The sequence below is a fragment of the Brachyhypopomus gauderio genome, chromosome 3 (genome assembly GCF_052324685.1).
Source record: "Brachyhypopomus gauderio isolate BG-103 chromosome 3, BGAUD_0.2, whole genome shotgun sequence".
NCBI lineage: Eukaryota > Metazoa > Chordata > Actinopteri > Gymnotiformes > Hypopomidae > Brachyhypopomus > Brachyhypopomus gauderio.
Genome location: NC_135213.1, coordinates 15,150,297 through 15,173,421, shown reverse-complemented (window position 1 = coordinate 15,173,421; position 23,125 = coordinate 15,150,297). Strand labels below are relative to the sequence as shown.

Here is a 23,125-nt window from a genome sequence, read left to right as displayed (position 1 = left end):
AAGGTCTATAAAGACCTTTATAAGGTCTTTATAAGGTCCATTTCAGCTTAAAGATTTTTTTTCAAACTGAGATTCACTGGCCTTGGCTCATAAATCAGAAAATATTTGCAATGACCACCCCCTTCACATGTGTATTACATACAGGGTCCACTGGACCCTGGGCTAGTCAAAGTGGGCAATCAACATTGGGTTGGGTAGTTGATAGTCGTCAGTATGACTAATATTTTAAGCTCAACGAATCTACATTACTTTGTATAGGCCCAGAATCTTTAGGGATCTCATCTTGTTCCAACATGCCCACACGGACCTAAACTAGTCCATAAATTCGTACATTAGAATGGCCCAGACCTTCTTGCAGGTTGTTGCATTTGTTAGGCACTTGCTGTGAAATTGCTTAAGCTTTTATTTTCAGTCTGCGGCCCTCAACTCTTTGCTGCATTACATAATCACAAAATGCACATCATTCATTAATGAAGGAACAAACGTATATTAACACAAAGGAATTTTATTAGCTTCACATGGATTTTACAATTATGTGTTTTCCCCCCACATGACAAAAGCTGCTATTCAAAACGTAATAATGATGGTGCACTACCTCCCAATGTCTGAATAAAACACACAAAGTTGACACTGAAGAACCTGCACAGGATCATTCTACAAAAGGACGATGCACTTCAGCTTAAAAACCGTCAAATCAAGCCGCTACACAGGAGCAATCAGGAGAATTACCGGAAACAGCCAAGCACTCTGCACCGCAACACGCCACCTTAACAGCTAACCAGCAATACTCAACTGCTGCGCAACTGCGCCTAGTGCACAAAAGATACACAAGAAAGAATATTAGAAATTAGCAATTAACACAAAAAGGTGTTTGCTCAGTAACTACAAAAGTAATATTACAAGGTTTTGTATTTCTTTGTATGCAAATCAAATCTGACTTGGGTTTTTAATCTGGCCAAATTTTCCCTACACAGCAAATAAAAAATAAAATAAAAAATTAAGATTTACTACATTAAGGACCTGAATTCACAATGTGTCAGAAAAAAAGATTAATGAGTTTTGATTAAAATGAACTTACATTATTGTCTGGGAGATTCAATTACATGAAGTACTAAACAAATGCAAAAACTATCAAATGATAAATGTTCACCTAAGAACGTCACTTAAGGGTAAATATTAAATTGCATATGATCACAAACTTCAAAAAGTGATACAGAATTGTCTGGTCAACTGAAAATGAATTAATCCTTTAAAAGATGTAGACCAAGTTACAATAACCTTTTGGTCTGAGAGCAGGTGAATTTAGAAATCCTCAGATGGATTTTTTCCCCCATTCGAAGTGATCCTCATATTGAAGACTCAATCATCTGAGATCATCTAGGAAAGAAAAGAGTTAGTGAGTACTGAAGAACTTAAAAGTAGACAACATTTCACTTATACAAGCAAATTGTGGCTTGTATTGTCAATAAAAGCAGCAATTGCTGGTTAAGCAATGCTCACTTTGTTACCTTCAGTAAAAAAAAAAAAAAAAAAAAAAAAAAAAAAAAAAGTCCACACTTAGTAAAGCACACCTTTTACACTTACACTTGTCTATAGAGCAACAAGCATCTGAAAGTTGCTCAAGTTAGTTGTACACCCTACTTAGGGTTGAGAAACCTCAGGGAAATAAACCAACAAACCTGGGGGTTGGGTATGCATTTCCAAAAGCAACTTTAAGATGTCAGCAGACTAACAAAAATCAGAAAAAATATACTGTGTAACATTCTTGAAATGAAGAACTGCATGGGTCAGTTATGACTCCACTTGCTGACTCCTTAAACTAGCTTTAAGAAACCATCCCATTTCCATCCTGCTTTTGTCTATGCAACCATAGACATGGGCGTATGACAAGGATGATGAAAAAGGCCTCAGTCCGTTGTCCTTCGAACGTACCTCAACACCACCTCAACACTCAATGAGACCGACCTGCTCCATAGCAACCGCCAACCAGCAGCAGGCAGCCAATGGTCGGATCACACACTAACTGCTCTCAAACTGCCCCCAAACTCCTCTTTTGCAAACAGGAATCAGCAGCTTGGAGGAGAGAATTCCACATTTAGATGAAAGATTTACCACCCACAATCTATTGTTTGCAAATTAAAAAAATACTTACGATTTTACCTTTGGCTGCTCCAAACCAGTATCAGGATGTGCATTAAAAGACATCTAAAATCATGCATTCCTTCAAAGCATGCATCATTTGCACCATTTCCCAAAGAATGGTCCCAAAAAAAGTGAACAAAAATCTATAGTCTAGCAGTACATTTCTAATTTAAAAGGCATCAAATCTATGAATATAACATGCCAGATATTCTTCATCCAGCTCTCCTGATGTGGCATTTGTTAACCTGCTTCATATTTACAGCTAGTACTATAAAGCTCAAGAACAGCAGATAAAAAGCAAAAAGTTAAAGTGAGATGTGAAGGTTAAAATACGTTATGGGGCGTGGGGACCAAAAAATAAACTGGTCACCTTTTTTTTACATTCAGATGTCTGTTCTCACCTAGGCTTGGTTTCATGGTTCCTGGACAGTTCCATTGGCTTCAGGAGATTTGGGTCTGCTTCGGGATCTGGACCTCGACTTGGATCCCCTGTTGGATCGAGGACTGCGACTCCTGGACCTCGACTTTGACTTGGACCTCGAACGGGACCTCGACGGTGACTTGGACTTGCTTCTGCGCGGTGTGCGGGTTTTAGACCGGGAGCGAGACCTGGAGCGGGACCGGGAGTAAGACCTGGATCTGGAGCGGCTGTAACGAGATCTGCTTCGGGAACGAGACCGACTCCTGCTCCTCGACCGGCTGTGTCTCCTGCGCCGTGGGCTGCGGCTAAAAAAAGAAAATGTTAGCACCAGTGCACTATGCTCAATAGTAAAACAAGAACATTAAATATACCTTATCTAAATACTTCAAATCAAGTCAATATGTGATCAATAAACAGTCTTAAAATTAGGCGGGAAACACGTTCCATCTACTAAAGATAAACTAGATAAGAAATTGGGTTTACGGATCCACATATGAAGCTAAGCTAACGTTAGCTTGTTAGCCAGCACCAGTTTGAAACCCTCAGCAAGGCCCCACAGTGAGACGAAACACTTTTAGCTGCTTTCCCCCTAAATGGAGCTCCGCGGTTCAGGACACACGACCGCGGTTACACCGAAGACCCGAGGCCGAGTTTTAAGGCCTTGCCTGCGGCTGCTCCTCCGCCCGTATCCGCTGTATCTGCGGGGAGGTCCTCCGCGCCGCCCGTAGTGCGAGTCCGGCGGGCGGCCGTAGCGCGCCATCTGGACCCGCAGCTCCCGCCCGTCCAGCAAAGCTCCGTCCATCGCGTCCATCGCGTCTTCGGCGTCTCTCTTATCGTGGAAGCGCACGAAGGCGAAGCCGCGACTCTCCTTGGTGTAGCGGTCTCGGGGGATGTAGACGTCCCCCACCCGGCCGTACTTCTCGAACACACGCCGCAGCGTCTCCGGCGAGGTTCGGTAAGTGAGGTTGTCGACTTTTAGCGAAGTCATCCCCTCGACATCGGGCGGAGGTCTTCCGTAGCTCATCCTTGGTCACCAGCTGTATGTTAAACGTAAAAAGGAGAACGCACGACACTGAGTTTAAAAGCGATAAACAACGTTAGGTTGCATTAACCCAGGCCGAACACGCTGCGCGGCTAAACCTAAAATGGCAGCCAGAGGATTTCCGGTGTAGCGCTTTATCGTGTGTGGCCGCTTCACGGACCGCGCATGCGCATAACACCACGCATGCGCACTCTATATTACATTTGCCAACAGCCGGATTTATCTTCTTATTACAGGCAGCTACTGTAATTGTCTTCTGAAATTGAATACTTTTGGAAATGTTATACATTTGGGCCCTTAATGACGATATATTTAAGCTAGCTAAATTAGCTCTGATGATGCCTGAATAGTGTTGCACAAAAGAATCAAAATTGTGCGGTATCCTGTGCGGCTTCGTCATTTCAGGCATTTTTTTCTCTTAATAAATAAACTAAGGGATTAACAAATCAATAAATAGAAGCATAAATAAAAGTGCCGGATTTACTTGGCACAATGGTGCGTTGATACATTGTTAAATCGGGTTAGGTAATGGTTCAGTTGAAGAAAACATAAAACGATCGATTTAGATAAGTGTGATTAAAAAATAACACGAATTTGCATTTTATCCAGATTTCATTTTGATTTACTTAAATGCATAACCTAATTATTTGTTTACATATTTCATCTAAAACTTCCTAAAGTTGTCTACGTTTATTGATAGCCTACCCAAAAATGCAGAAAATGAAGAATTTTATTAAAGACCGGTCCTCTGTTCCTTAATCCGCCGCGGGTTCCTCTGATGTTATTCAACGAAAAAAGACATGAAACCAAAGCATACGAGTAATGTAAGACTCTATAATGAGTTTGATTTTATCGAGTCGGAACTTTTTCACTGAAAGTATTTTGCATCTAGTCACCGATGCTCGCTGTAGGCATATCTTAACCAGTAATACGTTATATTTAATTGTAGCATGAAGTGCATATATTCTTATCACAGGCTATGACTTTTATGAGCTCACAAAACCCCATTTAAAATAATCCAGTTGCAATAAAAGTTCGCCTCGCAGTCTCATGACACGATAAGATGGATGAATGATAAGGATGGGTTGACATAAGGCCTTTGTATGATAAAATGTCCAGTGCCCGTTAGCATTTGAGCTTGCTTATGTAAAAGCCAGCTTTAGGACTGTCAGTTTTTATGCAGAATAGTTCGATTTAAAGCTAGATTTTGATACTTGTATCTGAGTGTACGAACCCCTTCTTCCAGAGTCCTTGCATATGGACCGCTACTTTCAAGTACGCTACTCACCTAGGCCTACAGGTATCAGTTTTCCAGTTCTGAAATCCTTAATGTATTATAAAGTAATAAATAATATAATGCCTTTTAAGATTAAAAAAAGCAACGCATTACCATATAGGTGTGCCAAAAAGCAATCACCGAAAATCGCAGCGTTAAATGGCTGCGCCTGCACTGCACTGCGGTGATGTTTTGGGAAGGTCAGGTTGAGCGAAATAGGAGCCGTATTGTACTGCGCAAAACCAGGTCCGGATTTACGCCTGACGTCAGGGTAGCCATTCGGGCTCTGCTTTGACAGTTGGACGAACCCCGCTCGCCTGAAAGAACAATAGTACCTTATAGGATGATGTAGGCTATAAACTACACCGAAAATCGGTCCGGCCGGAGTGACGTTCTCGTCGTCAAAGCGGCACCGTACGCCGCGTCCCAGCACGCTGTTGAAGGCGAGGAGCGAGTGAAGGGCTCAGGTTTGGGAACACAAGCTGCTTGTCTGGAAACAAAACAACCACCGTCACTTCGCGAAGCATTAGAGGAAGCATTAAGAGTAATCCCATGAAATCTCGAAAATATAAGAGCTATAGTATCAGCATCGCTTGGAGATGGAGCGGGTATAATACGAGAAAAGAGCAGGACACTACAATTTGCTCCGTCCTTGCGGCGGCTTCGTTCAGCTGAATTTTAAATTATAAAATAGTCTACCTGGAAATGGGCGCTCTGACAAGCAGGCAAAATGCTGGAGTGGAGGAGGTTGACATACCATCCAACTCTGTTTACAGATATCCACCGAAAACCGGTAAGAAAATTACTACTATTAATGTTGTTGTTTTTTAAGGATGCTTAGGTTTTTCATTTTACATTACTCCTTTAGTTACAATGTAAAACTAAAGTTTGTCAGTACACGGCTTGCTAAACTGCAAAACAACTACTGTTGCACTTTTCCATGCAGTCTTTTTAGATGGAGTGCGCTACACCTGCTTAGATGAGTGAAATGGGGCGATTTATTGAGGAAAGCTTTTCCTTTTCCTGTCTAAATGATGTCACTGTTCATACTCTGAAAAGAATAATCACATGGAAGTTATTCTTAACCTGTGGGGTCCCACCCACTGCATTTTGTCAGTTCACTGCAAATGTTATTTTGGTTTTGATGGTAGCTATTTATCTTATTGCTAACCATGTAAATTATGCTGACATATAGCCTTGAGGTGCATACATGTTGTCACTCACTCCCTATACTACAACAGCATTGTAGGTTAGTTTAAAATTTGGGATTATGCTATTGGATTTGTATTGAGCAAATTTCACTATTTATTATGACAGTACTCTTTGTGTAATGTGTAATGTACTATTGTCATAAGAACCAGGCGGTCTCTTGTTTCTGTCTGAATCATCTTGGCTGAGGTAACTTAGTTCATTAGGCTCACTACAGCTTGGGTGTCTTTGTCTGCTGAATCTGGCATCATTTTATATTATCTGTGAAACACCACAGATGTTTGAACAATTCAGAACTGTCAGAGGTTTATTCCAAAAAGAAAATCTATTGGAATAAAAAATGGTACTATGTGTTTTCAAAATGACACTGCACAATGTTCATATCTTGGGATTACTGATTATAATTATGTTAATGGTAATGGTTCAGTATGGGGTTTTAAGCAACATTAAGTGTAAATGTAATCATGCATTAATCATGCAGACCACTTTAGACTATGGTAGACCATATTACAGGTCATATATGCTTGTGGTTGTGTATTCTTAATAACTTAATAACTTTCAGAAAACATAGAGCTTTTTTGCATATCCTTGTTCAATATTGTGTATCTTGCATTAGCATCAGTATCCGGCAGTAATGACATGGATATACCCTCATCACTTAGGTTCATTAGAAACACCTACTTTGTCTGTAAAATTGCTGTTCACATCATTACATACACTTTGGGGGCAATGTGTCATCGCCCAATTAGAGATGGTCGGTCCCATTACAGCCCATTTCTGGCACAGTTTGCCAGGAAATTTTTATCCCTCTTATAAATGCTCAGCTTACCACATGACCAGTGTTGAATAGCTATTATCTGGTTGTTTGATTATTGTCAACACATGGTAGTGGTTGTTGCTCTGATATGTCTACATAAGGCAGTATTGCTGGAGTTTTCATACACACACGGTCACCTCTGGGTTGAGAATGCTCTGCCATCGAAATATATAGAGTATATATGTAGTAGCAGTTCAATATGCAGAGACTGGCTATGGCTGAAGATGTAGAGAATAGCAAACATAAACTATGCATTTGAACTGTACAAAGTGTGTCTTTCAAATCAAACAGGTGTTTAATAATGAATGCATAGTAAACATATACTAACTGGACTCAATAACCAATATGTTGAACAGATCAATTTTTGACCTATATGTTAAAGTAGTTTGTGGTAAATTCAGCTTAATTTGAACTCTCATTTATTTGTTGTGTTTTGTTTTATAGGGAGCTACTTTGCCAGCCATTTTATAATGGGAGGTGAGAAGTTTGACTCAACCCATCCTGAGGGCTACCTGTTTGGCGAAAACACTGATCTCAACTTTCTGGGAAACAGACCAGTCACAGTAAGACAAATAATTCACATAGACACACTTGGACATAGACATTGCTGCTTATTTTGTGAAGCCTGAGGAAAATTGCATGTTTAGAATGCTGATACAAATAACTAAGTCTCTAACAGTTTTATCAGAGTAAATGCAAAAACATTAGTGGTCTACATTAACCAGTTTTATTGTATGATTTCATCACCTGGGTCAGCCTGAATTTATTCTGTGATTATAAATTCTGCACACTTTTTACACTCACTGCAAGAATCTTCTATTAGTTCTATACTCAACATCAATATGTCAGTTCATTTCAACATCAAATGTCCATCTGTGTAAGATCACAACGATTTGAACTCAGCAAGTTTTGAGAACGAGTTGAATCAAGAGCATTTAAATGGGTTAACATGACTTTTTACATGATGTCATTTTTTATTTTCTGCTTCCCATAAGCCATTTTCAGAGGGAGTGATGGGAGATGAATGTGAAAGCAATGTTAATGCACCACAGCATATAATCTGAGTGAGTGCTAATCAAGCCTTTAGTTCAACTAGATTACAACACCTGAGATTTGGTCCAGCATGTTGCACATGGCCATTCAAGCCATGCCATTTGTGACTTGCCATTGGCATACCTGTTTAGCTCTATGTTTAGGATTAAACTGGGTGTCAGAAACCAAATCGTCATGCGGGATCATAGGTCTTACTATTTATTGATCATATGTAATTACTTTCATTTGTAAATCTGAAGTAAGAGAATATAATGATGCACATATATTCAAATACACAATCCATGTTCATGGGGATAATTACAGGTGCTCATTGGTCTTGCTGAGCATTGCAGGTTGCAGTAGAGAAACATCCTGGAGTTTGAGGATGCAGCACAATACCCCAAAACTCTATTTCATATTTAAAAAATACAACAAATTGAAAATAAAAAAGAATATTTGACAAACTTCAAATCCTGGTTCAGTCTGAATCCTGGATGAGTAACAAAATAATGGCTACCAGGTTACGGTTTTATGGATTGTGGCCATATTTCATAATCATGATATTTCTCAGGTCTCTACATATCCAGGCTTCCTGAATTGAAACATATTGCGTTTTAGAATCAGTGCCAGTTGTTGACTTATAGGCAATATAGCAAATCCTAGCAAATGTTTTAGATGTGAATTTGAAGTCGTGTTAGTGTAAATTTCAAAGTAGCAACGTCGTCCAGACATTGTAGTAATTCATACCACGTGTACCTTATCTGGGGCTGGAAGGTGTGTTTGATGTTGTTTTATGTTGGTCTGTATGCGTACGCATGTGTATAGCCTCAGTCTGCATTAATAATGTGCTGGTTCTCTAAGCAGATGGGCTGGTGATGTGGACATAAGCACCAGCTTGCTGTAGTGAATACAGAGAGTTACATTCATGCTCTGCTCCCAGTGGGAGAGGGGGGGGGGGGGGGGGGGGGGTGAGGGGAAGGAGGGGGGGATGGGGGGGACATGAGGGCGGGAGGCTCACGGGCCATTCTATGCCAACTCACCCAGACCTCCCAACTCATGTAAAAAAAATTTAAATGAAAAATCATGTAAAGCCTCATGAGACATTATTATATCCTGCAGTTCTATTGTAAGTCCTTTTTGTATTATTATTAATTTTTGCAGTTTGACTCTCTGAGCTACACATCTTTATATGCATACTCTACACCTCATCAGTTGGGCTGAAATTTGTACTGATCATCCAGGATCATTTACAGCATGTAAATATTTGTACCATAAACAAATTAATAAACATTAATATTTTACACCTAAATGGAAACAAAGATATAGTTTTTACTATCTATTTACTATTATTATTATTATTTACTATTATTATTATTGTTATTATTATTAATAATAATAATAATGATTATTATTATTATTATCTATTTACTATTTACTAACCAAATATCTGGTTATTTGGTGCTGCATATAAAACAGAATGCCACAAATCTTGCTAAACATAGCTTTAGAGGTGACAACGCCACTTTTAATAATTTTGACTGTATATTTACCCAAGAAGGATTATTCAATTTTCCTTGAAAATTTTTCTGTGAATGTGTTTACATTCATTGTTGATATATAAAATAATTAAATGTTATGTATTACCCCATCATTGAATTGTTTTTGAAAAACAGGTTTGAATATAGATTCATTAGTTAATTTGTTTATTATTGGATGTTTTTTTATGTTGACTGTCAGGGCTGGAGTGGGCTACTTTTTCAGCCCGGGAGTTTCATGCCCAAATCCGGCCCAAAATTATTTTTCCCTCCTAATCGGCCCAAACTAGAGATTGACATGAACCGGCCCATAGGGAATCCTCCCGAATCTCCCGATTAGCCACTCTGGCTCTGCTGACTGTAACAGAGCGAGGGCTGAGGTCAAGAGTGTATTCCTTTAACATTTATTTTACTCAACACGGAACAGATTGTACTTACAGCTTGTATCTAAATTAACTCAGCTAAACCAACTCCTCAAATTAAATAGTGGTATTAGACAACAGTAAAGCCAGTCTGGGCTAATGCCACCTGAAACAGGTTTGAGTTTATTGCAGAATGGATTGCTGCATTCCCAGAAGAGTATAAAAGAATGCAACCCAGATTAATTTCATTATTGAACAGTTGAATGTGACAGTGAAATTATAGAGCCATGCTTGGTTGGGAAAATGCCTACAAGAAGAGGGAAACTGTCTCAACACAGCTGACACTACTGGAAAAGTTCATTTGTCAGGTTTGGCTGAATTGGGAACTAACAGGGAACCTCTGAAGTTGAGAAGTGGATATTCTGACCTAACAGATGATGGCAGTTTGTTTTACGTAACCATAGGTGAACTGTATGGCGAAGCAGCTTTGTCAGACAGTGTTGGGATCAGCTCACATTCCTCTTATGCTTCTCAGCTTCAATACATTTTCAGTTTGTAATATTTAATATTTCATGCTCTTCTGGCTTTATTATTAAGTTATGATGGCGCAATATAGCTTTTGCTTTGTTAGTTCTTGTAGTTCTTAGGTCTTGTCAATTATGCATACTAACACTTTCCCATAAACCCCAGTGATGATTTACACAACTTGCACACAGACAGAGAGAGACACACTGCATCTAGAGCACACAGGCATGTCTGTTGATGAACACATGTAACACACACACACACATGTAATACCTGTGCCAGGTGTCAACTTTAATGGATCAGACGGGGTTTAAGTTGTATTCAGAATGATGTTTTATGTGATTGTAAATCCACTGAAGAGTAAATCCACTGTGATTGTAAATCCACTGAAGATACACTATACAATCTTAGTCAGTAACTGGTGAATGTTACACTTTGGATAGTAGTTTTGAGTTGGTTAGGATACTGTAGCTGTCACTGTTGCCTTTTTAACTTACTGATTTTACTGTGGTGCTTAACAGTTCCCGTACAGTGCAGCAGCAGCTCACGAGCCAGTGAAAACACTGCGTAGCCTCATCAACATCCGCAAAGATACCCTGCGCCTGGCCAGGTGAGACATCCACGACAGCTCATAGCAGCCTGCCGAAAGGTTTGGACACGTTCTTCTAAACGTATCCCGCGTTCGAACGTGATGAATTCTGGTGTTCTGTCTCCAGGTGTAGCGAAGACATGACGTTACCAGGGCAAGAGACTGGGAAAGGCCACAGTTGCTACAACATTGAGTTTACCTTTGACGCTGACACACAAGTTGCCATCACAATATACTACCAAGCCACTGAGGAGTTCCACAATGGTGTGCCCACGTGAGTCATAGGACTGGTGGTCAAAAACCTCTCCATACACGTTTACACACGGTACACTGCCTGAAACAGCTTATTTTATGTAATGGCCAAGAAATTATGTTGCATGTGTCCTGGATACAACAGTGCATATTTACATCATTTTGATCAGTACATATTTTAATATGAGTTCCTGCGTGTGATTTATTCATTCTGAAGACTCTCGCTGTAAACGAAAGGCTGTGGGTTGCCTGGTTAAGTGCTGTGTTTGTGTGTTTTGTTGTGTATTGACAGATACCTGCCACAGGACAGCTCCCTGCAGTCTGAGACTGTGCATTTCAAGAGAGGTGTCTGTCAGCAGTTCTGCCTGCCCTCGCATTCTGTCAACTTATCAGAGTGGTCAGACGAGGAGGTGACCGCACGTTTAACCCTAGACCTCTCTGTGAGGCATCTGCTGCTGTGTGTTCTTGTGCTGATGTGTGTGTACATTTGAGAGAAAGAGAGACACAGACAGATGTTTCATTCACTTTAAAAATAAGCTGTTTACTTCTCCTGGTTAATTTTTTTATAAACTTGTTTTCATAAACTAATGTTTAAAGTGATTTTGTATTAAATTAGCTTTAATTAGGTGTAGCTACTAAGGGGGTTAGTTCAGGGCAGTACATTGTTACAACTGCAAAAGCTGTATGCCTGCTGTGTTTTAATCTTGTTGAACTGCTCTCATTCAGCTTTTATTTGACATGGATAAAGAAATCTTCCCAATGGTTGTACAAGTAGTGGTCGATGAAGGAGATGGTGAGATGAACCGCCTCATCTCATACGTGTCCTCATATGTGATTATTGCTGTAGTCATTAGAGGAACATGGGATTCTGATTTTTGTCTTAATGTTTTTTCTTTTCTGCAGAGCACTTAGGACACTCTCACATTCTTCTTGCAACCTTTGAGAAGGTAGGCAGTCTCTGGAGTGATGTTTCAAATGTAGTCGTGGTTGGTGGCCATGAGGGTTCTAAGGACTAGTTAAATGTAGGCTTAAATTAAATGATGAGTAACAAATTAGACAGCCTTTTGTTGAACAAAAAAAAAAACATGAATCTTCTCTTCCTCTAGTGCAAAGTATCTTTTGTCTTTCTTTATAGCACATGGATGGCAGCTATTGTGTGAAGCCATTAAAGCAGAAGCAAGTGGTAAATGCTCTAAATATGTAATGATCTATGAGGTCTAGTTGAGCAATTGTGCATTGGTTCTAGTAGAAGTTTTCTGGTGGTCTTTCAGGTGGACGGAGTCAGTTACCTATTACAGGAAATTTATGGCATAGAAAACAAATACAACACCCAGGAATCTAAAGTAAGTAATCAGTCTCATCCTCTTGAAATGCATGAAGGAGAAACCCAGTAAGAGATCGTAAAGTTACTGGAAAGATGTTTCAGTTATGACGTGTCCTTCATTGCTAACTGTTTAGTTATTTTTCATTACTGTCTTAGTCTATTATTTCTTTATGATCCACACCCGTTCCAGGTGGCTGAGGACGAAATAAGTGACAACAGTGCAGAGTGTGTGGTGTGCCTGTCAGATGTTCGTGACACCCTCATCTTGCCCTGCAGACACCTGTGCTTATGCAACGCCTGTGCAGACACACTGCGTTATCAGGCCAACTGCTGTCCAATCTGCCGTTTGCGTAAGTACAAATTAAGAGTCTGTTTCTGGACCGCCTCACCCACCTCAACTCTGCATATCCTGTTTGGATTGTGAGTGCTTCATAATAATTTGATGATTATTTGCAGAGCTTAGAGAATGTAGACTCTCCCAAGCACACAAGATTGAAGAGTGTTTTTTGAAGATTTTTTGCATTATATCTTTCAATCAAGCATTTGCTTGTTATCTGACGCTGTTTGCAGCATTTCGAGCCCTACTGCAGATTCGAGCCCTGAGGAGGAAGCTGAACCCCATCTCGCCAACTGGATTCAACCCGGTCATCACCTCACAGACCTCCGACTCTGAGGAGCACTCGGTAACACAGCAGACCTGCACATTTACCTCACTAAGCATGGTTTAGCGCAGATGCAAAGAAACACAGCTACCTGTTAAACCAGCTGTGAAAGCCTGTAGCAGCGTACGCTGTCACAGCTGAGGCCATCTCTCTCTCGTCCGTGGCGTGCTCCAGGCTCCGGAGCACATTCCGGCCGGCTACGAGGCCGTGTCTCTGCTGGAGGCCCTCAACGGCCCCTTGAACCCTTCGCCCTCTGCTCCCCCTCCGCAAGGCCTGAAGAGGGGCCACGTCTCGGGGGCCCTGCCATCGTACAGCAGTGAGGGCCACAACACCACCACACACTCCCTGTCCCCCGTGGAGCATGCCATCAACCCCAGCCAGGGCCTCAAACTCAAGAAGAGTGACTCCAAGTGAGTGGCCCCCTGCCCCCCATGTCCCCTGGATTAACATGTACAGATGAGAGACCTCAGTTTCATTATGGAGTGTGTGTCAAATTTGTCTATAAAACATTTACACACCTTTATGTACTTTATAATTCCATAAGTTAACCTTTCTTTGACTTTTGCCACTAAATTCTGTAAACTATTCTAAGAACTGGGTCAAATTATGAAGTGGAATTCATGCATAGAGTAACTTCAAGTTTAATCTTTAGAAACTAGCAAGGCATTTATGTTTCTGCATCCTGGGACTCTCCCAGGTCCCTCTCCCAGAATTCCTCAGTGCTGCCCGAGGAGGAAGATGAGAAGTCGTGCAGCGAATCAGAGATTCAGGTGTGCAGGAGGAAGCTGCCTGTGGGCCAGCAAGAGGTACTGGGAGCTTATACGAAGTCAGAGGTCATAACTGAACTGAAGTCTCATTCCTGGTTAGCTAACTGACCTACAAATGATGTTTTGTGCAGTTTTGGTTTGTCTTTGCATATTTTTATATTCTCTTTGCAGACATCTGTGTATTGCATAAAACAAGCATTTGTTAGTAGTTATTTGAAAAAATTGACTTGTTGAAGGCACGCAAAAACGCAGAGTTGAACGAGGCATCTGAAGTGGCAATAATGTTTTTCTCAGTGTGGTGTGACGCCAGAGAGTGACAACCTCACTCTGTCCTCGTCGGGGGCAATAGGACAGTCGTCCTGCACAGGGACGCCCCTGTCATCCACCATCGCCTCCCCTGAAGGTACCTCCTCACCCCGAGAACATCAGCTGCATACCACAATGCTTTAGTGCCACTGATCAAAAATATTAAATATAGATTTTGGGAATTAAATCAAAATATTTCAAGAAGTTATACATTCTTATATCACAAAAATGAAGTTGAAACTGTGATAATATTTTAAGCAATAAGAAGTACTATTTTAAGTTGTCAGGTTACAAAAAAAAGTATTTTGACAATTAAGAAGAAAAAGGTAATATTGTAACAAAAAAGTCATAGGAAAATATTATAGGCCTTTATCATTTTTACTCTGTTCTCAAAATTTTCTCTAAACATTACAAATGTATTCTTGTAATTTTAGAGCATGACTTTTTTCCCTTAATATATTACATATGTTTTGTCAGTGTGTTATAGCTGCACATACAGTATGCTCCAGAGTGAGTTCCCAGCATGCCGAGCGTAGCTCAGTGTTCTGCTCACTCATCCTCTCTCTCTGCTCCAGAGCCAGTCAGCAGTAGTCTGGCGCAATCCGTCATGTCAATGGCCTCATCACAGAGCCAGCACTCCCAGATCAGCACCGACACACTCTCCTCCATGTCTGGCTCCTACCTGGCAGCTGAGGGCGAGGAGCCCCAGGAGAGTCTGGCCCAGAGTCTGGGGCCGTCTGGGCTGGAGGGGGAGGTGAGACCCAGAGGGAGGGGAGGACCAGCGTTTGGCGAACTTATCAACTGCTGACCCATTCATAACTGAATCTTTAAACATACTTTTTAGAATCATAATTTCTGTTAAATCTTCGCATATGTATGATAAGACTGAAGTGTTAGAGCTGGAGTTTTGATGTCTTAACATTGTGAAAACAAGCACAAGAAACATCTATTTCTGTTTCATTAGCAGGAAATCGCTAGTGACTCAAATGACCATAACTTTGTGACGGCCATGAGTGAAGAACAGGATTTGGAGGTGCAATCATAATTTAAGACATTTAATTAGGATAGAAATGTAACCTCATCACTCCATTAAATGGACCAAAAAATCTCTTCACTTCGCAGTTAAATTCCCAATGCTTTAAACTTTGTGTAGAATTAACTCTTGAAATGTTTGCTTCCTTAGGGAAATGATGTCACAGAGGACGACTGTGCATCCCCAACTAAGGACCAGGGTAAACATGAACACAGCTTGGGTCTTTGATTTATTGCCATGCATCTATATCCAACTGCACAAATTAAAGGAAAGAGAGTGAGACAGAAAGAGAGAGAGAGAGCATATTGCAGTATGCTATGTCATCCTGTTGGCACATTCTTCATAAAAAATGGCTCAGTCACTCTATAAACATATTCATTATGGGGCCACTGAACATTTTGCTGAGATAATTCTGCAGCGTGGCCTGTGACAAGCGTCTGACCACTGTGTATTTCATTTAGACTGTCCATTCTCACTGAATGTGTTTGTTTTGTGTTCTGGGTGTGCAGTTTTTGCGCTGGTATAATCCTCTAGCATTTGACGATGGCCTTTAACTGCCCTTACTGTAGAAGTAGCCTGTCTTGGAAGCAGGAATCCCTTTGATCCTTACTGGATGTTACTGCATTGTCCTGATAGTCACTGTCCTGACTTCACTGATCTTCTGGTGCACTGTTTTGCCACACTCACAGGAGTATTGGCATACTGACAGGAGATATGCTCTTCTGAACTACTATTCTGCTGTTGTTTTTTAAGGACTGGACATGGATTTGAAAGCGAAGGCTGTTTTAGTAATATTCTGAACACTATGAAAAGACAGGGTGTTAGCGTCTAGTAGCCACGGTGCCTCTGCTGCTTGGGTTGCAGTATTATTGTGCTTGTTTACTCTTTGGTCACTGATGGTGAATGCTTTCGGCTTACGCTGTTTTCCTTTTAAGTGTGGTACACTTGTTAAAAAAATAATGATGCATGCCAATCTAATGTACATTCTGATATCTCACTGTGGATTTCTAAGCTGCTGTGTGAAATCTGAGAAACTCTTTGCCACAGTAACGCTGAGTCCGTGAGCCGATCCTCGGGATTCCACGTTCTCGCTGCACTTTCATGCGTGTCTGTGTGCATGTATGCGCTGGGGTCACGCCGCGTGTGCATCTGTGCATCCGCCATCACATAGTGGCTGCTCCATACCACCCTGCACCTCACTGCTTCAACGCCCCCCCCCCCCAGGCCTAGCCTCCCCCCCCCGTACACTCTGCTGTGCTCCACTGTGCCTTGGCTGCTCTGTTTGACCTCTGACCTCGCTTGCAGGTGGGCGCAGCAGGAACGAGGCGCCTTGTCCAGAGTTTGACAATAACAATCAGGGCCAGTCTGACACCCACTGTCTGACAGTCCTGGACAATGAACAGGCTGCTGATGGCCAATTCGCTGGTGAGTGGCAACTTTTGTGAGAGGAGGGGATTAGGTGAGCTCTTCATAACGGATGTGCCGCTTAAAAGGGCAGTCAAGGTTTGGCAGGGCTGGAACTGTGGTTTTCCTTAACCTCTGAGAACTGTGTTAAAAGGGGGAGTTGGTAGCCGCACACTTTCCCTCGATTCTCCCATTTATAGTGAGGCTGTGTAGTGTGTACAGGTGTGTGTGTGTGTGTGTGTGTGTGTGTGTGTGCTGTCTGAACGTTCCCATCTGAGAAACATTGCGTGATTAAGCTGATGTTGAGTGTTTGCCAGCTCCTAGGTGCTTTGCATTTAATTCCTCCATCTTTCTGTCTACCTTCTGATTTGGTTGGTTTATGTCATTTTCAGCTCATATTGTGGCCATGACTGGGCAGAGATATATGATGACAGCAAGACCTGCAAAGCTAGAATAAAATGTATCGCAATTCTGCACCGAAATCCACATATATCATCAAAGTACTTCTGATCATAAGTCTTATTCAGGTCCTTTTGGAAGAAGCTGCACAGGCTAGCTGTTATCAAATATAGCCCACATTTCATTTTACAAATATGTGTGATAAATGAAAAGAATATTTCATAATGATAACTCTTATCCAAACAATACTCCCTCCCATGCATGAATCTCCAGCCTCTCATTTGTTCATCATCTCTGTACATTTCAGCCTCTCTCTCTTAGACCAGATTTCTTCTTTTCTGTGAATGTCCAATAAAATCTCTTGTTGTGCTGTAAATGTGCTCTTTTCTTTCTCTCTATATCTCTCTTTTTACATTTTTTCCTCCCATCACCCCATCTCTCTCTCTTTATCTCCCTGGATGTCTGTGGAATGGACAGATGAGGACTCGTGTCCTGTTCACATTGAGGAATAGGTATGGGCTCTTGGCAAGGGGCTCGCTCCCCAGAAGACCGAACGCACAGAATACCGTCATTAGCCTGTTTTGCCCTCTTTCCTTCTTTTGTTCTTTGCCTTAGTCATCAAAAAGGTAGTTATACAGATGCCAGGCACCTGTATGCAACACTTTTCACTGCTGGTCTCCAGTTGCAGAAAGAGAAAAGACCCAGGATCAGACTTTATCATTAATTGTCTTTTATTATCCTTCCATTTCTTGCGCCTTCTCTTGCCCCAAATTAATAACTATGTGCTTTTGTTTGTTTTCATTCCTCAAATATCTTGCATCCTCCTCTTTGCATCATCCCTCAACGTGTCCTCGATGTCGGCTGATCTCTGTGCCCTGTGTGCTTTACAGGATTGCTGTACCTCGAAGCTTACCGGCGTTCACAGGAGCGTCTGTCCCACCATGCCTCCAACAGCAATATCAACCTGGAGGAGCATCAGGTCACCAACATGGGGGCAGGTCCGAAGACGACACCAAAAATACGCCGTGGACCGCCAGCTGTGTGAAACATTCTGCAGTCTGCTTGTAATGCAGCTGCCTGTTCCTACCCTGGACCAGCATCAGGACAGTCAGGCTTCCACACCAACTCTCCATTTCACCCCAAACCCTAGTCTCCACAAAACTAGAATTCAGCTAGAGACTTCTATTCAGTTTGTTTTCTTTCTGATCTTTTGGTACAAGTTGGTATGATAGCAAAATATTTATGTGGCTTCCTTTTCTCACTGTGCTAAGCTACATTGAAGACCTTTGTAAAGCAGGGAATTTTAATTAGCACCTGTCAGTAGATGCAAAAGCTCCTTTATCAGTACATGTGAAGGAGTATCTAAAAAGCAGAGCAAAACTGGTGGAAATTTGGTGAAGATGAATCTTCTGAAGTCATGATTCATGAAGGGCTTTCTTGAGAGGTCAGTGATAGATGATGTGTACAACTTTCTAATTACATTTGGCAGTAGTATAGCAGATCCACTTGGTTTCACTTCCCTCATCGGACGAAGAGGCGAAATCATCACTGAACTGGCATGATGTGATGTGTAGTAGGGATCAAATACTCATTTGCATGCACAGACTCGCCAAACAAACCTGTCCTGTGTTTCTTCACTGTAACTCTGCTCCTGAATACTCTGTTTGAATGTCAGTATTAACATGTTGCACTTCCTTCCCTGACACAGGAACTGAAAAAAAAGATAAAAGACCTCTATGGTGGCTGAATTTGCAAATCTGTAATGCTTAACAACAGAAGAACCCAACAAAGGGAAGATTTCCCAGATCAACCCCTTGCCTGCTCTACTTGAAGGGGTATCTCACGCTTCACAGAATTAATTTAAAGCAATAACACATATTTGTGTTGCAACTGTCCTCATCAGATTTGCTGCATATCACTGAGATGGTCTTACAGCTGTGTATAACACAAAGTCATGTAACAGCCTAAAGCTACAAAGCTGCCTCACCTGCCTTCGACATCAGACTGGCTACATACATGGACGAAATCACTGGTGATCAGAAAAAAATCAGAGATCTTCCGCAAATGGCATTACACCTCACATAGATAATGCTATGATACATTTACAATAATGAGGTTATTATTGAGCTCTGTTGACTGTTGGTGCATCTTTTTTTCTTTTGGGGGGTGGGGGCTGGGGATCAGTACTGTAATTAGTTTGTTTGTGAACTTGGAACTAAACGGTTACTAGTGCCCCATGGGCTGCATTACAGGGAACAGGTCTGCACGAGGAATATGGATTGGTAAGCCAGTGTGACCTTGTTCTGCCAGATCTTTTCAAATGCGACTTAATGCATTCTACATGGCAGGAGTGCATCGTCCTTTACAGGATATCAAACGTGTTTACTTGGCACTTTGGCCAACGAAGTTGGTTTGATTTTAAATGCAGCGTAAATGTGCCACCTACTAGACAATATTGGACGACCAGTTGATAACACTGAATTTTACAGTGGTGTTTGCAGAGGATATAGCACTTAGAAGAGTTCACACTTTGTTATATTAGGAGTAACATTATCTGCATTAATTGATTGATAATCTTATTTGGGGCCCTTTGACTTTGCCCTATATGTCATATCCACACCATGCCCCATTTGTGACACATGCCATATTTCTACCAGAAATCTGTTCTGAACAATTCTGGAGACAATTCGAAATTATTCATATTTATGATCTCTTGTTAAAACATGCCTTTTTTGTAAAGAAAATATTTAATTTTTTAGTTTGTGTAGGTCTTGTTATAGGTCTTGTTATTGTTATTAGGCGGTCAGTTTTGTTCTGTGAAAAATGGGTAATGATGTAAATTATAAGAACCGTTTCTACAAGAGAAACATTGTGACCTTTCACAGTTGGGAAAGTGCACAGTTAGGAATGTGTGCTTGTTTCCTTAGACCAGTATGTGGCAAATGTAATTCAAGCATGGTCGTTTCAACCATTCCCCACAACTCGGTAGATGTCTGTTTTAAAACACATGTACATTAGCAGTACACATTTACAGTAGCCCCCTCTGTGCTAAAGTTTCTAGCCTCAGCTTACATACATACTTTTCAGCAAAAGGTCTGTTGTTTTAGAAGACTGCATGGACATGGTTTGTGCTTAAAAAACTAGATACCTAGCTGTGCAGTGAGATTATTGGTAACTAGCTGTGCAGTAAGATTATTGATAACTAGCTGTGCAGTGAGATGTAAGTTTGATCATTCTCCAAGGACGCTAGTTTACTGTAGAGACGGAGTTCCTTAAAGAACGCATATGGAGCATTGTTACACTCAGAACCAGAATGCACCCACTTCTGTTGTCTTATTGTTGTCAGTCTGCACCGATAGGAACAATTACTGTGATATGAAATGGACTGAGTCTATAAATTAGTCACTTTTATAGAATGAAAGATACAAATGTCAAAACAATAAACATTCTTAATAAACAAAATGTTTTGCACCTGTCTCACTCTAAGCTCATGTTTTTCCAATGCTACCAATTTTGTGAAATACAATATGCAAACGTGTGTGATTTGAAACCATACTTCTCAAATGCACATTGTGGTGTTAAGATATGGGAGCAATCAGGATAGCCAGTGAAACCCATTAAAGTGTTTAAAGGAAACCTCAAGATATCACATCCACCGAGATTAAAGAATTATCTGGACAGATCCATTCTGTCCATGGAGACTTTAATATTTGAGCAGTTGATGTTCAGCTTGTAAATCTCTGATATGGTTTGCCTATGGCTAAAGGTCACCCTTTTAAAAAAGTGAACTTAATATTATATTGGCTTCAAATAACAAAATAAATAACAACCTTCTGGAACTACAAAGGAGCAAAGTACCTAACTTTCCCATATGGATCAATCTTATCAAATACAGACTGAATGAAACTGTTGTCAAGAGAGTTAATGTTAACATGAAGGTCAGAATATCAGATGTTTTGATAATTTTCTTGGGGTTTGCTTTGCCCTCTTCTTTCATTAGATCTCATGAAACACTGCAAATGATTATTTCACCCTTCATTGTGTGAGCACATTCTTCTTTAGGTATCAGAAAAATACTGCCTCGTATAAGAAAAATGACTAATCGTATGTCATCCCTGTGTTTGGTTTTAATACTGGACATGGCATATGAGCAAATCACTAAGATCATTAAGAGCTGTTTACCGAATCACATGCATGCAAAGCCGCTGAGGTGACCATGTGCTTCTTTTACAAGTAATCACAAGTGAGTGTATCCTGCTTCACTTCAAACCTTAACAAGAGAGCATTGATTTGACTGGATAAATGATTTCAAATAAATTGTTTATAGAGGGCTAAATATGGTCATTTGCTCCAGATATGAAAAGGAGGGAAGGCAACAAATGTTCGTAGCTCCTTCAGAGATAGTTTCCCATGGACATTTGCCTGTACTGGACTATTTATCATCTAATAATCTATTTGAGCAGTTCCAGTCTGGGTTCAGGAGTAACCACAGCACTGAAACTGGTTTAGTCCGAGTGATGAACGATCTCCTTTTAGCAGCTGATTTTGGACTAGTTAACATCTTGGTTCTACTCGACCTCACCGCAGCATTCGACACAGTCTGCCACTCTACATTGTTGAACCGGCTGAAACTCTGGACTGGACTATCAGATACCGTGCTATCATGGTTTGAGTCGTACCTCTCTGACCACCAGCAGTTTGGTTCCTTAGATCCACTTGCTCTGCTGTAACATCTGGAGTACCTCAAGGCTCGGTCCTTGGCCCACTTCTTTTTATAATCTACTTTCTCCCCCTTGGTAATATCATTTGACAGCACGTCCTCCAGTTCCACTGCTATGCTGACGACACCCAAATTTATGTCTGCTCCAAGCCCTCTGATCTACAACCTCCTGGATCCTTGCTCAGCTGTCTCCACGATGTCAATTCCTGGATGGCAAAGAACTTCCTCAACCCAAACAATAGCAAGTCTGAGGCCATTCTTATTGCCTCCTCCTCCACTCTTCGGAAATTCGACCTAACATCCATCTCAATTCCTGGATTCGTCCCAACCACATCACCTACTGTCCGTAATCTGGGTGTTATCTTGGACTCAGCTCTCACAATGGAAGCACATATCAATAACATTACTAAAACTGCTTTCTTTCATCTAAGAAACATCGCTAAACTCCGCCCTTCACTCACTGACTCTGCGGCTGAAACTCTTGTTCATGCTATTGTTGCGAGTCGACTGGACTACTGCAGTGCTCAGAATTCTCCAGCATGTGCAGAATTCTGCTGCCAGGGTCCTGACACGGTCTAAATCTTCTGAGCACATCACCCCAACACTGATATCGCTTCACTGGCTACCCATCCAATACCGCATTCAGTACAAGACATTACTCTTGGTCTTCCGTTCACTACAGAACCTGGCCCCCCCTTACCTGTCCTCGCTAGTTTCACGATACTGTCCTGCATGTTCTCTCCGTTCCGCTGATGCTCACCTGTTGGTTGTTCCTCCATTCCGGCTACAATGGTTCGGTGAACGAGCCTTCAGCGTTGTTGGCCCAAAGCTATGGAACTCGCTCCCCATTGCCCTGTGTTCCTGCTCATTACTCAAGACTTTCAAATTGGAACTGAAAACTCACCTGTTTCGGACTGCTTTTAGTAACTCATAATTGTTTAATATTTTTTTCTGCTGTATCTGACCTTTTCTCCCATTTTATCTGTACAGTGTCCTTGGGTGATATGAAAGGCGCTTTAAATAAATTTTATTATTATTATTATTATTATTATTATTATTATTATTATTATTATTATTACTGTAACTGCATATACCATAATTTGTTTCATATTTTGCTTCATAATAAGTCATTTTGATGTGTATCCAATTTCAATAATGATATTTATAATGGTTAGATAATTCAGTTTATGCAAAAAATACAGTTTTATTCCAGTGGGTGTATGTGCTGTATGTGTATGTGTCGGAAGGACGCTCCTCCAAAAGGCAGGTGGCGCCATAGAGCAAGGTACGACATGGGGACGTTGAACA

General features: G+C 41.1%; 2 protein-coding genes across 13 annotated transcripts; one reads left to right on the top strand and one right to left on the bottom strand.

Moving 5' to 3' along the window:
- Positions 1-489: 489 nt before the first annotated feature.
- srsf2a (serine and arginine rich splicing factor 2a) lies at positions 490-5,350 on the bottom strand. 7 transcript variants are annotated; one of them, XR_013129982.1, is made up of 4 exons: positions 3,229-3,737; positions 1,933-2,868; positions 1,279-1,377; positions 490-809 (listed from the first exon to the last, which is right to left on the bottom strand). XR_013129982.1 is itself a non-coding variant. In XM_076999763.1 (3 exons), exons 2-3 carry the CDS (start codon positions 3,585-3,587, stop codon positions 2,556-2,558), a joined length of 672 nt encoding a protein of 223 aa, XP_076855878.1. In that variant the 5' UTR covers positions 3,588-3,600; positions 5,217-5,350; the 3' UTR covers positions 490-2,555. The 7 variants fall into 7 exon arrangements, 4 of the variants coding, with proteins under 4 accessions (XP_076855878.1, XP_076855877.1, XP_076855879.1 ...); XR_013129983.1 differs by having other exon boundaries at positions 2,544-2,868; XR_013129981.1 differs by having other exon boundaries at positions 490-1,377.
- A 154-nt stretch (positions 5,351-5,504) lies between these two features.
- On the top strand, positions 5,505-20,573 carry rnf157 (ring finger protein 157). 6 transcript variants are annotated; one of them, XM_076999758.1, is made up of 20 exons: positions 5,505-5,674; positions 7,352-7,470; positions 10,883-10,971; positions 11,078-11,224; positions 11,495-11,612; positions 11,929-11,995; positions 12,106-12,149; positions 12,338-12,385; positions 12,474-12,545; positions 12,717-12,876; positions 13,097-13,209; positions 13,363-13,598; positions 13,886-13,994; positions 14,250-14,358; positions 14,837-15,015; positions 15,226-15,294; positions 15,445-15,493; positions 16,600-16,719; positions 17,575-17,609; positions 17,988-18,122. In XM_076999758.1, the coding sequence occupies exons 1-19, from the start codon at positions 5,587-5,589 to the stop codon at positions 17,607-17,609; spliced, it is 1,971 nt and encodes a 656-aa protein (XP_076855873.1). In that variant the 5' UTR covers positions 5,505-5,586; the 3' UTR covers positions 17,988-18,122. The 6 variants fall into 6 exon arrangements, with proteins under 6 accessions (XP_076855873.1, XP_076855872.1, XP_076855871.1 ...); XM_076999757.1 differs by lacking the exon at positions 17,575-17,609 and having other exon boundaries at positions 15,229-15,294; positions 17,988-20,573; XM_076999756.1 differs by lacking the exon at positions 17,575-17,609 and having other exon boundaries at positions 17,988-20,573.
- Positions 20,574-23,125: the final 2,552 nt, after the last annotated feature.